Source organism: Pinus tabuliformis, chromosome 5_2 (assembly GCF_031772625.1).
Source record: "Pinus tabuliformis cultivar Carrire ecotype Pingquan chromosome 5_2, CPIR1, whole genome shotgun sequence".
Lineage (NCBI taxonomy): Eukaryota > Viridiplantae > Streptophyta > Pinopsida > Pinales > Pinaceae > Pinus > Pinus tabuliformis.
The window spans coordinates 835762883-835778298 of record NC_142306.1 but is presented as its reverse complement, the minus strand read 5'-3'; the positions used below and the strand labels follow the sequence as shown (position 1 = coordinate 835778298).

At 33.1% G+C, this 15416-nt stretch overlaps 2 protein-coding genes across 2 annotated transcripts; both read right to left on the bottom strand.

The window, feature by feature from the left end:
- Nucleotides 1-1004: 1004 nt before the first annotated feature.
- Nucleotides 1005-3385, bottom strand: LOC149161925 (cinnamoyl-CoA reductase 1-like). Its single transcript, XM_089435046.1, has 6 exons — nt 3244-3385; nt 2160-2317; nt 1841-2026; nt 1585-1747; nt 1298-1490; nt 1005-1206 (listed from the first exon to the last, which is right to left on the bottom strand). The coding sequence occupies exons 1-6, from the start codon at nt 3383-3385 to the stop codon at nt 1005-1007; spliced, it is 1044 nt and encodes a 347-aa protein (XP_089291172.1).
- Nucleotides 3386-9935: 6550 nt separating this feature from the next.
- Nucleotides 9936-11645, bottom strand: LOC149161924 (cinnamoyl-CoA reductase 1-like). The gene is made up of 6 exons (XM_089435591.1): nt 11460-11645; nt 11183-11340; nt 10821-11006; nt 10565-10727; nt 10278-10470; nt 9936-10188 (listed from the first exon to the last, which is right to left on the bottom strand). The coding sequence occupies exons 1-6, from the start codon at nt 11611-11613 to the stop codon at nt 9987-9989; spliced, it is 1056 nt and encodes a 351-aa protein (XP_089291717.1). The 5' UTR covers nt 11614-11645; the 3' UTR covers nt 9936-9986.
- Nucleotides 11646-15416: the final 3771 nt, after the last annotated feature.

Genomic DNA, 15416 nt, shown 5'->3' with positions numbered 1-15416 from the left:
AAATTCTCTCATGTGATTTTTACTGAAAGACTTTGTTTAGTTAAATAATTGTCATGTTTTTTGTTTTAGAATTTTTGGCAATATCATGAATTGCTTGTGAATTTTAGTTATACAAAATTGTGAATTTTAGTTGTTTAAAAGTAATTTTTGAATCCATTATATTTTTGAATGCATAAATAGATTCAACATTATAAAAAGTCCCAAAAACACTAAAATTCTAGGTCAAACTTACCATTCCAAAAATCCCCACTAAATTTCAAATAAAATTAACTAAAGAAAAAAAAAAAAATTAAAAAAAAAAAATGGTTTAAAAAAATGTTTTATATTTAAAGATATATTTAAATAAAATGTGTTAAGTAAAGTATCCATAACACTACTAAAACATAAAAAATTAAATGTAATATATTATATAATTATATATAATTAATTATTAAAAAACTAATATTCTAATAAACTTAAAAAATTAAATAAAATATAAGCAAATCCTTTTTGAATAATTAAACAACCCTAAATAATTAATCAATTCTAAAAATTGAATAAAGTATACATAAAGTCATTATCACCATTGTGAGTATATATTGCACATTATGCTTTAGCCACCATTTGCGATTGATATTAAATAGCATACTCTTGTAAAACATTTAATAATACCATGAAAAATAACCAATTGGCTATTCTTCTATTAAAATTAAATTATCTATGTTATTTAACCAAGCTACCATTACATCTTGATGAATAAAAAATAATGAAAGGGAGAAATGATATTTATTAAAAATACATTAAAAAAAAAATACTAGAAAAAAAAATACAAATTAAATCACTCTTTAATATTATGGATAACTATAATTAACGTTGGCTAAGACGAAGTAGTCTATTGAACTTACAAAGTAAATGCAAGGCCAACTGTTCTCCAACATGGACGAACATAAATTATGAAAAGGGGGTTAGATATATAGTAGCGAACGCAGAGATTGTTTATGTTAAATCGTGCATATTTGAAGCCATTACATCCTCGCCATCATTGTGTGACTGCCATCGCTCTCAGCCCAACCTGATTGGTGATGTTGAAGAAACCCCTTCTCGTGTAAGCTGGCCACAGTGTCAGCCAAACACTTGTTTATAGGCGTAAATGATTGTCCCAGATCTTTCAGCTTCTGATTGGAGAACTTGTATGGCTGCTTCCTTGGATTTTTCTCATCTGAACACCTGTGTGCATTAAGCTGGCTTCATTTAATATATGTATTTATGGACCTAGCTCAGTTTGAACATAAATATATAGAGGTTAGTGGGTGCATACTTGGTAGGGAGGGGACAGCGAGGGCACAGTTTGGCCAACATGTGGACTAGCTCTCCTCGGTGCAGGTTGCATTCTGCACATAAATATCTATGGCAACGCGCTGAGGGCGTTTCATATACTAAAATGTGAGCCTCTGCCACATCCCTCACATCCACATATGCCTGAGTTAAGTTTGCATACGTTTTGGCTGACCCTGATCACCATCATGTTTCATAACTATTATATCATAAATCCATGAAGTCTATTACAAACCGACGAATTATAAGATATATAAAAACATTACCCACCTGTTAAGTATTTCATTATATGAGCAGTGCTAGGGTTCATGGCGGAATGCAACAAGGGACCCAAAACCAGGCCTGGATTAATCACCACCAACTCTAAATTCTTTGTCTTTGCAATATCCCATGCAGATTTTTCTGCGAAGGTTTTTGCATAGCAATACCAATTCTGTAATGCATAAATCAGGCCAATCGATTATTAGTCCATGATTTGCGTAACCATTATTTATAATATTTGATAAAAGTAATGCTGTTAATTTACCTTGGTTTGTATACAGTAGTCCAAATCGCTCCAGCAGTCATCATGGACTACGGCAAGCGGGTCTCTGTGAGGATTCATGTAAACCGCACCGATGGAAGACGTAAAGACAACGCGCTTGACCCCAGTTTCTGCGCAGGCCTCCATCACATTCCTCGTCCCTTCCACTGCTGGTTCTATCACTTGCTCCTGCACTCAATATTAACTGCACCCATCAAACCTATATTAAAAAAAATGTTTAACAAGATCTAAAGTTATGAGAATGGTGATCAGGGTTGATTAATGCAATTTTAAGAAGCGATGAATTAAAGAAAGTAATTACAGGGTTATCGTTGAGAACGGAAGCCATGTGAAAGACACCGTGGCAACCTCTGTTGACTGTGAGTAAGCTCTGGTAATGGAGAATATCAGCTTTCACAAGCTCAAGTCTCTCTTTTGCTCCTTCCAACGCTCTCAGATGCTCATACCTTCCACCATCATCTGCAATTTGTCAAATCTCGTTAGAAAAGAAAAGAGTACTCTTGCAAGAGAAACTCAAGTACAATTTCAATATTTCAAATAAATCTTATTTATCAAAAAAACATTACTATTAAATTTTGTATCTTATAACATATATTACACTTAATAAAACTCCGAGTAGAAATTTTTTTTTGTTAAACTTATCATCATTTTAGAAAACCCACCAAAAAAATTGGATAAAAATAAAAGTGATTACTCCATTGATTAAGGTTTGATTTGCCTGGCAAAATGTGAGATATAAGTTAGTTTAATTAGGTTACAAATTTGTTTTTGTTAAATTTGGACATAAATTTGGGGAAATCTGGGTTATAGTTGTCAAACTTGAAGATTTTTGATTTGCCTGGCAAAATGTGAGATATAAGTTAGTTTAATTAGGTTACAAATTTGTTTTTGTTAAATTTGGACATAAATTTGGGGAAATCTGGGTTATAGTTGTCAAACTTGAAGATTTTGAATGTTAAGGAATTTTTCATGGTGTTAAATCTATTTCCATCATTAAAAAATTACTCAAACAATCTTATGGTCAGATTTTCTGAAAAAAAAAAGTGTGAGATTCTCCCTAAAAATAACTTTCTAGAGGATTCCCCCACCCATACAACCTACCATGAGGCATCTAATCCCTCAGAGTCACCAGGGATCAGATCACACCTGGCCACACCAACCCTAAATTGACTGGATATTTTAGAATACCTCCTCCCCTAACAGAAAACACAACCACCCCATAAAATTTGATTCTGAATGGCTTTGCTAACTAAACCCATCCTCAACTCTTTGCTAACTAAACTCATCCTCAACTCTTTGGGTTAGTAAGAAAGTACTACTCAACCTATTTATTAAAAACAAATAATAATTAAATTAATAGGTCGTGTGAAGAATAAATGATATACCAACTGGGTTGGTGCGAACTGTTGCTCGAACAGTGTAGCCTCTTTGAAGGAGTAACTTGACGAGCCAGGAGGCAATGAATCCCCCTGCTCCCGTGACGCACACTGTTTCCTTTGCTTTCTTTATCCTCTTTCCGCTTGACATAATGCTATACTCTCGGCTGCAGCCTGAAACTCTCGGTCGCATAAGGCAAGCGGCTCAATGAATGGTTAAAATGTGAAGGGGCTCTACCCTTTTTAATGCCTTCTTAAGGGGAGGAGAATTTGAGGGCAATCAAAATTACCACGTGGGGGCAGCCATAGAGATAGGCATTTCACGTCCATATAAAGTATTTTTTTTTTTTATTTCTTAGTTGAAAAACGACATTTCGTAACTCAAGCAACGATATTTTCGCTCCGCCAGAGATTTTCAGGAGAGAAAAAACTGATATAATTAAAGCATTTTTCCCAGGAGAGAAAAAACTGACTCAGTTTTCTATTAAAAGGAAACGGTTCTGTAAGATCTAAAAACATGCGATATTATGCATCACCGGTATAATCAGAGATACACAGGAAATACCCCCACACTATATTATGCATCACCTGTATAATTAAAGCATTTTTTCAGGAGAGAAAAAACTGACTTAGTTTTCTATTAAAAGGAAAACCGGAAAAATGAAAATCCAGAAACTATGATCTCCTAAATATAAAAACATGATTCATATGTGCAACACCCATTTGCGGAGGACCATCTAGAAGTATATTTTAATCTACAAAGTATTTCTTATGATTTTTCAATCAATTAGATTATAATGTATGTGTAGTCATCATAATTAATATTCAAAGTATTTCTTATGAATTTTTCTGTTAATTAAAATATAATGTATTTGCTAATTAAAATATAATGTATTTGCAGCAGTTACAATCACATTTTTTACTTGAATTTTTTTATAAATAGTAAGTTTTAAGAGTGTTTTTTGTTAACCTACTTTACAGAAAGATTAATTTTTGACTCATTTTAATTAATGAATTATATTAGCATGATAGACTACCAAAGCTCTATATTCAAAAATTTTATATTTATGTCTAAAAGATTTTATAAAAAATTCAATGGAAACCCAAAGTGGTAGGTGCACAATGGGTTACTCTTTTTCCTTAGGCCTTTTCAAGTTGAATTTTATGCCTTCTTGCAGGGAATTTGATTGGTTTAGGTATTAGATCTTGTCTCTCTAATTATTTTGGGTGATTTTCAAATAATAAATAGTCACTTCTAAAGAAAAGCTCTTCCTTTGGACAACAAATTGGCATCAATATCTCAAAGAATCAGAATGGATCTCTTAACCATCTCTATGGTATATGTCTATCATGTTCCCAGGTGTGGATGAATTGGCCAAGCGAGCTATGTCTCTCCTTCATAGTATTCATTTTTAATTTGATGTTTCGAGTCAAAACCATCACTCATCATTAGGAAAAACCTGATGATGAGTCATGGTTTTGACTCGAAACATCAAATTAAAAATGAATATTGTGGATGCTCTGAAATCTCAACATCAAAATCCTCACCATAGAAACCGATAAACTCTAAGTTCCCTCCTTGTTAATCAATGTGTCACTAAACAACGAATTCCATGATGGAAACAAGTGTCTAGAGTTTGTGTTAATGTTAGCAGGCAAGAAAATTCTCCCTTGCAGTAGGGAGATACCACCTGATCGAGGCCCCAATTAGATCCTTACTCATTTTGTGTGGTGGTACTCACAAGTATAAAGGCTCCATTGTGTCCTCCTAAACTACCCTACTCTAATTACCTAAATTATCCTAAACTAATGCAAACTAATTTTAATACTAGTCCACTATAATTATTCTAAATATTTGTTACTACCTGAGACTTCTCTCGCTTTTGATGTAATGAAAACTTCTTGTTATCAATAGTAAGGAAATGAAAAACTTTTAGATTTTGAATTCATGATGGACCATCCTTTGAGTTCGTATCCTGCATCAAATAAACACATGAATGCATATACCAATATATTACAGACATATTTTCATTGCACAAAATAAACACAATGAAAAGCTTCTAGGTCTTGCAGATATGATCAAAATAATTAATAGGAAATATCAGTCTCTTTTCAAAACAAATTCATCAAAGCGATAAATGCTCTCACAACAAATTCCATTTGAAATATGGACATTAAATAGAAACATAATTAATTTAAGCATTCAAAGATAATTCAAAATTGAAATAAATCATTATGCATGAATATTCATTTCAATTATAAAACTAAAATAAGTATGCTAACATCCATATGAAAAATAATTTGTTAATCTTGATTCTCAAATTCAATGGAAACATGGATGCATATAATAATATACTACACACAAATATCCGATACAACAAAATGAGATTGAGATTGGAAAATGAATTCCTTCAAATTATCAAAATTCAACTAATAGAAGAATCTTGTGACTCATGACCCTTTTCTCCTTGAAGATAATCAAATATTTGCTTTAAATGACACTAGTGTTGAACTCTTAACCACATGTAATTGAAATACCTCCACTACATAACCAACCATACCCATGAGTGGAAATGTAGGAGAAGCATTTTAAAATTTGACTTAGAGATCAAATTTGCATACATTGTTTCTTGAAATTTGTCCTCTTAGCTATTATGAAAGAGACCATTATTTTTAGAAGAGAAATGTATTACATCCCAATGTTATTTTAGGTGTGACACATCACACCAAAACTTTTAGGTCATGTGAAATGGCACATGATTACAATTTTCACATGCAAAGTTTAAAGGGCCACAACAAAGCATAGTTTCCATTTTTGCACCAAAATTCTTTTTCCCTATATTATGTTACACATAAAATATTTTTCCATGTATCATATCATATCTAAAATCACTTTTCCCATGACACAATATACATGACACCTAATTTATCTTTATTTGCACACAACATGTATCACATATTGTTAATTTATGGTGGTAAAATTACTCAAAAGTTCATTTTTGTGTGACACATCACATTAAATTTAAAATTTCTTTCCATGTGAAACGTTGCATCACTTCAAAAATTCTCTATTTTTCACATTTCACTTCCTCAAGATTTTCTTCATTGTCAAAAAATGAAATTTCTAAAAGGACTTCTTTTCATTTTGTATTTGTCACAAACTTTCCATCTCTATGACATGTAACATGTGACATACATTTCCTCCTTAGTGGCATATCAGACCAAATTATTTTTTCTTGCGATGTGTTGCATCTAAATGTATTGGTGGTACATTTATTTGACCTTTGATATGATAGCTTTAAAAATTTTAAAAGTGTTTCTAAAATGCAAAATGATATTTTTGAATCTATATAATGCTCATTAGCTCATTCACCAATGAAAACGCCAAAGCTAACCAAACATTTGTTCTAGTTGGCTCCCAAATTCAACTAACTAGCATTTGATAGCTATGCACTCCTTTCAATGACTTCATAGGTTTTTTTTCCTTGCATATATTTTATATACTTAAGGAGTTAAATTATATGGGTGAGGAAATGGAACTTATTTTTTCAAATTAATGAAATTCCTTGATATAATGATGAGTAGGATTAGTTGTTTCTATGGTAGACAAGCTCCTTGAGCTTAAATAACAAATCAATGGGTGGGAACCCATGGCCACATATCTCAACCCTCTACCATTTGTTTGGGGACATACCAAAGGATTATGATGAAACATGACCCAATGTGAGAATCATCCCTACAACAACCAAGTTCTTATTTCCTTTGTTTTTAATAATTTTCTTGTTGTGCCAAATAACCTCTATTTTTGAACATACTCGCTTGGCTATTATGCATGTTTAGAAATGATGCATGATTGCATAAGGTTTGAATTACATGATGGTCTTGGATCAATCTTATCATGTCTCTTGGGATTACCAATTATCTATGCTACTAGTAATCAAGCTACCTTGCATCCAGAAATTCTAAGGAAGAAGAATGAAAGGTCCATGAGGGTTAACATGGTAATTTTACCCTCATTGTTAGCTTAAGTGTGTGAGGGTTGGGTTGAATTTCCTAAAAAAATAAGCGAGTTTTTATACATAACCCCTTTATCAAAACTACACAAGAACAATAATAAAAGGCTACCACTTAACCATAATAACGCTAATATAAATCTTAAGAGTGTATGATTTCAAATATATTCCAAGAAATTGTTAGCTTAAGGGCTTAATTCAACAAAGAGCACAAAATTATCAACTCATAGGTTTTTGAAATCTTCCAAAAACTATTCCATCTCATAAAACAAGTTTTCAATGATTTTTTATGCAACCACTCACTCTCAACTCTACTAATCAACTTAAAGGCCGTGGAGTTTAATATCAAATTTCTTCTACAAAATTCACAACTTAGATATTAGATTAGACATGTAAAGATAAATATTCTTATACTAGAAGTTTTTAATTTCTTCCAAAAAAATCTACATATGGAAAAAGATCTCAACCTCAACCTCCACCTTCCTCCTACATTTATAAAGAAACATCATAACCAAAAAAATTAAAAAATAACAAAATATAAAAAATTATATGAAGAAATACAAATACAATAATAAATTAAAACAATTTATCACCTTATAGTTATTATAAATATTGAAAAGATATAATTAAAAAAATTATACTTCTCTATATCATTGATGAATAACAATCCTTATTTACCAACAATGATATGTCCACTTAGCTCTTTTCCCAGTGCCTTTTTAAAATATATAATTGATATTTTTACATCATTGGTATTATGACAAAAAAATCTAATTAAGCTCATAATGGACCACATCAAGTGTATCATCTTTATTAATTTATAACTAGGATACACCTCTAAGCCCCCTAGCATGACTTAGAAACTGGAGATTGAACAAAACAAATTCCTTAAATATACATGTAAATAGATGGGTATAAAATATGTGTCGAAAGTTCATTCTTGACGATCAATGAAACAAATTATGAAAGTTAAAATTTCATTATGAAAGTTAAAATCTAAATCAAAGGCCTAACTCTTTCAGTCAAAAGTGTGTGAAAACTAATCTAGTTAAGAAAATATTTTTTCGACTTATCCCTAATTTGAAGTTTATTAAAACCATTCAAATGAAGAAAATATTTCTTCAACTTGTCACTAAATCCAGAATAAAGAGGTGTGCATTTTTAACTTCATCAAACTCTTAACTTCTTCTTATATTAATATTCTCTACTTTAAAATCTCTAATAATTTTTTTTTGTTCTTTCCCTCACAACTCATGAAACTCCTAAATATGTGCATTAATCGTTCGTCCTCCTTAAGAGCTAATTTTTCATCTCCTAGACCAAGTTCTACCCAATTTATATATTACAAAATGTATAATAAAGGAAATAAAATCATAATATATTTATGCATATTTGTAATTCATTTAAAATGAAATTTGAGTATATTGTTATGACTTATTATTCAATTATTATTTATTATTTTAATTTAGGCATTTTGCATTATGTCAAATGAGAATTAAATATACCAAAAAAATTATGTTACTAGTTTAAAGGGAAACTAGACCAATAACATAAGTTCTGAGTCTTAAGATTATTAAGACCTCATCTAAAGAGCATCTTGTAAATAAAAAATTTATAAAAATAGGCTAGTTGTGCCAAACTCTTCACATACATAGACATGGAAAACAAAAAGATCTACTAGCCCTCTAAGCAAAAAAGCCTAGTGAGTCATAACAAGTATTGGGCAGAATCTCTAGGAATTCACATTGGCTGGTCTTTATCCTCATCCTTAGAGAAAGAGATCTCATGGCTAGATTGGTTAGCTTATGGTCTATTATACTCTCCGCTAAGACCTCTTGTACCTCCCTATCTTGCTTGGGATATTAAAATGTTGTTTAACCTTATGCAGGTTTCTGTGATAATTGATGAGGTGATGAGAGCACATATCAAATCTAGTGAGTTGGCATCATATCAAGGCATGGAAAGAATACCTGCTCCTCAGCACCCTCCTTGAGAATATTATTTGTGATAATTTTTATTATTGGTTATATAAACTCTTAGTCTCAATTCTTCTTTCATATCCTTTTTCATAATATTTAAACTTTAAACCTAATAAAAAATAAACATCACATAAACCAATAAATTTTACACCTCATAATCTTATTATTTAATTAATTAATTTCAGTACTTTCTTATATATTATAGGGTTGTTTATTTATTTTCTCTAAATAATTAATAATTAAATAAAAAATTACTAGGAATGTTTTTGCCTTTTGTTGCGATCGGACTCTAGAATTTTGGCAAGATACAAATGTTTTTTTTCTTATAAAAAATTACTAGGAATGTTTTTGCCTTTTGTTGCGATCGGACTCTAGAATTTTGGCAAGATACAAATGTTTTTTTTCTTTTGAATTCGACTCTGATCAATTTTGGCAAGATAATGAATTTAGTTCGGCAAGATTTTCTATGGTTAAACCACACTAACATTATATCCGGATGAAGGAGATAAGAAAATAGTACAAATACATAAAACAAAAATTGAACTACTCATCAATATTATGGATAATTTTATAATAATAATAATAATAATTAATGTTCGCTAACGAAGAAATAGTCTATTGAACTTACAAAGTAAATGACAGAAGGCCCATTGTTCTCCAACATGGAGTGACAAAAATTATAATTATGAAAAGGAAATTACATATATATAGCAGCTAATGCAGATATCGTAGATGTTATATCTGTGCATATTTGAAGCCATTACATCCTCGCCATCATTGTGTGACTGCCATCCCTCTCAGCCCAACCTGATTGGTGATGTTGAAGAAACCCCTTCTCGTGTAAGCTGGCCACAGTGTCAGCCAAACACTTGTTTATAGGCGTAAATGATTGTCCCAGATCCTTCAGCTTCTGATTCGAGAACTTGTATGGCTGCTTCCTTGGATTTTTTTCATCTGAACACCTGTGTGCATTAAGCTGGCTTCATTTAATAGCTATTTATGGACCTAGCTTAGTTTGAACATAAATATATGGAGGTTAGTGGGTGCATACTTGGTAGGGAGGGGACAGCGAGGGCATAGTTTGGCCAACATGTGGACTAGCTCTCCTCGGTGCAGGTTGCATTCTGCACATAAATATCTATGGCAACGCGTTGAGGGAGTTTCATATACTAAAATGTGAGCCTCTACCACATCCCTCACATCCACATATGCCTGAGTTAAGTTTGCATACGTTTTGGCTGACCCTGATCACCATCATGTTTCATAACTATTATATCATAAATCCATGAAGTCTATTATAAACCGACGAATTATAAGATATATAAAAACATTACCCACCTGTTAAGTATTTCATGATATGAGCAGTGCTAGGGTTCATGGCGGAATGCAACAAGGGACCCAAAACCAGGCCTGGATTAATCACCACCAACTCTAAATTCCTTCTCTTTGCAATATCCCAAGCAGATTTTTCAGCCAAGGTTTTTGCATAGCAATACCAATTCTGTAATGCACGAGACAGGCGAATCAATTATTGGTCCATGATTTGTATAACCTTTATCTTAATACTTGGTATAAGTAATGTTGTTAATTAAACCTTGGTTTGTACGCAGTAGTCCAAATCGCTCCAGCAGTCATCACGGACTATGGCGAGTGGGTCTCTGTGAGGATTCATGTGAACCGCACCGATTGAAGACGTAAAGACAACGCGCTTGACCCCTGATTCTGCGCAGGCCTCCATCACATTCCTCGTCCCTTCCACTGCTGGTTCTATCACTTGCTCCTGCACTCAATATCAACTACATCCATCAAACCTATATAAAAAACAATGCTTAACAAGACCTAAAATTATCAGAATGGTGCATGGTTTATTAATGTGATTTGTAAGCTCCAAATAGCTGCATGGAATTGGAATTACAAATAGAGTTGAAAGAAGTGATGAATTAATGAAGTAATTACAGGGTTATCATTGAGAACGGAAGCCATGTGAAAGACACCGTGGCAACCTCTGATGACTGTGAGTAAGCTCTGGTAATGGAGAATATCAGCTTTCAAAAGCTCAAGCCTCTCTTTTGCTCCTTCCAACGCTCTCAGATGCTCATACCTTCCACCACCATCTGCAGTTGCCAAATCTCGTTCGAAAAGATAAGAGTACTCTTACAATTTCAATATTTCAAATAAACATTACTTATCAAAAAACTTTATTAATAAATCGTCTGAAGAATAATGAATATACCAGCTGGGTTGGTTCGAACAGATGCTCGGACAGTGTAGCCTCTTTGAAGGAGCAACTTGACAAGCCACGAGGCAATGAATCCCCCCGCTCCCGTCACACACACTGTTTCCTTCCTTTTCCTATTCTCGCGCAGCTCCTTTTCGCCTGACATCATGCTTTACTCTCCGCTGCAGCGTGAAACTCTCGGCTGCATGAGGCAAGTAGCTCAATGAATTGTGGAAATGTGAAGGGGCTGTGCCCTTTTTAATGCCTTGTGAACTGGAGGGATGGAGAAGCAATCGAAATTAGCATGTGGGAGCAGCCATAGCACCGAATTTTTCGCTCCGCCAGAAATTTAGTCTTTTGCGGAGAATGGGCACTTCCCATTTGTCAAATGTCGGCGCTCTACAATTAAAGACGTCCAATTCCGCACCTAATTGTCCAAACATGTAAATCCGATTATATATTCAGACGTCCAATTCCGTACCCATTTTTCAATCCGATTATATGTTTTTAGTGAGAAAAAATGGAGAATTTGTAGCAGCGCTATTGATCGAATTTTCCTTATTTCAAAACACTAGTTTAATAATAAATATTTAAAACATTGGTTTCATATCATCTAATAATATTAATTTCATTTCTGATAAAATTAATATCTGCTCTTGTGCTAGGGGTTTCTTTATAGTAGATTTTGAAAATCCTGAAAGCAGATAATATATTCTAGATTCTGGCCCTTGGTTTTGGGAAAAATCAGAGCTATTCATGAAGCCATGGAACCCATCATTCGATCCCTCTACAGCAGTCATAACCTAAGCACCAGTTTGGGTGAGATTGCCAAGCCTACCCTTGCATCTCTAGAATCTCTCCTCGCTAAAAGCTATTGGAAATGCAATTAGAAAATTTTACTGCAGGTGCCCAGAAACAGAGGAATATGCCAGAACCACTTATGCACGCATCTGTGTAGAAATGGACTTCAGCGCCGGATTCCCAGCTGAAATAAGCCTAACAAGTAAAGACTATGTGTGGAACCAGAAACTCGATTATGAAAGTGTCCTCTTCAGATGTCGATCCTGCATTGAGACGGGCCATCTAGCCAAAAATTGCCCAAAAGCTTTCCAGAAAAATTCTGCTAGAAAAAACCACCACAGATCTACATGGTGGGAAGGAGCACAAAAAGAACACTACACTGTCATCAAAGAAGAATACTCTAGAGAAAACTCTGAATCACAAGAAATCGGGCAAGAAAGAAACAACTCTCAAGACAAGCAGGGAGAAAGCCCCGACCAACAAATCAACAGTTATGAGGATTCGAATACCACACAAAATAAATCTTCATTTAACAACAAAGCAGATCTCCTAGACCAATTTTCTTCTCCGACTATCTTCAAAAGAACGAACACAATAGATTGCGAAGCTAAGACACCAATGTCCCAAGAACCAGAAGAGATGAAGTGGATGAAAGATAAAGGAAGTTGGAAGACTGTAGAGAAAAAAAGAAAGCTACGGCACTAATCTCGCCAAGAAAGACAAGGAGCCAGATAATTAAAAACTAAGAAAATTATAAGTCCGATAGACCAATTTGGTCTCAGTGGACGTTAACCACCATCATCATCATCATCATTATTTAATTATTAATAATTACTAAATAATAAATAATAGGATTTAGTTTTCACTCAATATTTTAAAATATTTTTAATAGTAATTAAAGATTAAATGTTAAGATTTATTTTAAAAATAGTTATTTCATTCTCTTTTTTTAATTAAATTGATTAATTAAAAAAATATAATATAAGTTTATTTGTAGTTTGTTAAACAAGTCTTCTTAGTAAGTGATTAGACATTAAAAATCCCTATAACAAAGTAAAAATAAATCTCCATATTAATAAAAAAATTGTTACATGTTTTTTAAAACTATACCTGTGAATAAGTTTTTTAACCCAACATTCCAGACTACAAAGTGAGTCCATCATCAGGGGAAACTTTGGGTTAAAAAACTCATTCACTGGCCATTCCACACTCTTTCATATACATTCCACCTGTATGGACTCATTATTCAAAAACTATATATATTTTACTCATATATTAAATTATTTATAAATAATAATAATAATAAAGTAGTTTTAATTTAGTTAATTTTACTTTAAATTTAGTGATATGTTCCTATCTCTATGACTAATTTGCATCAAAGTGTGTGAGATAACAAAGAGAACTCATGTAGTCATGCCAAGCACTTGAATTCACAAACGTAGGGTTTAGAACATACCTGGAGGTCCTACGTTTGAAGTAGTTCTTGTAGGGTCCGAACCCTCTGCTTCTTCCAAGATGTGCAAATGTGCAAATTAGTCATAGCGATAGGAAGATATCACCAAATTCAAAGTACACGCGCATATATATATATATATATATATATATATATATATATATATCATCATCATCATCATCATCATCATAGACATCACAAAAAATGCAATTTGGGAACAAGACATTAGTCTCTTTATTAACTGAAAGCACAAGGAGGCTACAACCTGATCCAAGCCAAAATTACTGATGAAATCTTCATCTGGATCATTCTAGCCTAAGCCATCGAAAACTTCCTCTCCAATATATGCAAGAAGATGCTAGATAAGGATGTTCAACATCTCTCCAAGGAAACGAGGGTTTCCTGAAGACTCACATGAGAAAATATAGGCCTGATCTAGCGAAAATTTGGCATAATGATGATACTTGTCATTATGAAAGAATTAGGGCTACTCAAGGGGTGTATTTATACCACCTCAAACTAGTTAAATTAGTTAGGCTACGAGCTCCTGTAGGTGGGATTTCGGTAAACTCGTAACCCTTCATGATTTTTTTTTTCAAATTTTAAAAATGTGTACGAGGTATTATTTTTAGGAATCACATATGTACACACTTTTAGATCAGACAGAGTCGTGTATGGATTTTGAAAAATACTTTTTGAGATAAAGTTAGGTCTGCAAGGGAAGGGAGTTGCCTGGGCCATATAAGAGCATCGTATATATAGGAGTGTTAAAATATGTTATAACAAATGCCCCCTAATGCATGAGGTTAGAAGGGGGACCGATGGATGAAATGCATTAAGTGTAAAGAGAGGAGTCATTCAAATAGCTCAGGAGGAGATCACCAGATTCCTGTCTGTCAAATATATGTGGAAGGAGTCAGAAAGAAAACTCATATATGAGACGGGCATACCCATGCTCATAGATAGTAAAGCATGTTTGTTGGTCAAGTATAAAATAGATCCATGATGTATACATAAGTGTGATAATGATCATAATAATACATAGTGGAACATCAGATCATAGTCGTGAAAGAACACAACAATGTTCTGCCTCAATATCATATAGGAGGATATATGTACAATAGATGTTGTATAACTAATCCCCACAAAAGCACCAAGCCATGTAGATGGCGTAGTGGTACTGCAAAAAACTCAAGTGAAAACATATAAGATGTTGCTTAAAAATGTGAAACATATAAGTGTAGGTGTCGTTGGCAGAAAACTGAAGAAATTGTCAAGTGATCTGAGATGTTGGTATAACCTGAGGTCTTCACCGACCGTAGATGGTACATTTCGACACAATGCGAATAAATGAGTTGAAGTTGACCATGTGAGAAATCATTTGATCATTGTTCATTGATGTATATCATTAACAAACGTGAAACAACTCACCAATAATGAAAACGAGTGCCAAGGTACCCCAGTACAATCTAACAAGTATGAATAATGGAGTTGAAGTTAAACACTTGAAAAATTCTATCACTCAAGAAACATTGATGTATTCCCATTGTCGATAGCGAAATAGTTTGCTATTGATGACTACAAACCCTAAGGTACTAATAAAAGGACTCTAGATCTTGTTTCCAGAGAAATGAGTTAGATTCGATTCCATAGGTGATTCATGTAGGGCCTTCCATTGTTGTAATAATTTTTGCTCAAGAGGTTCTGGATCAAAATGG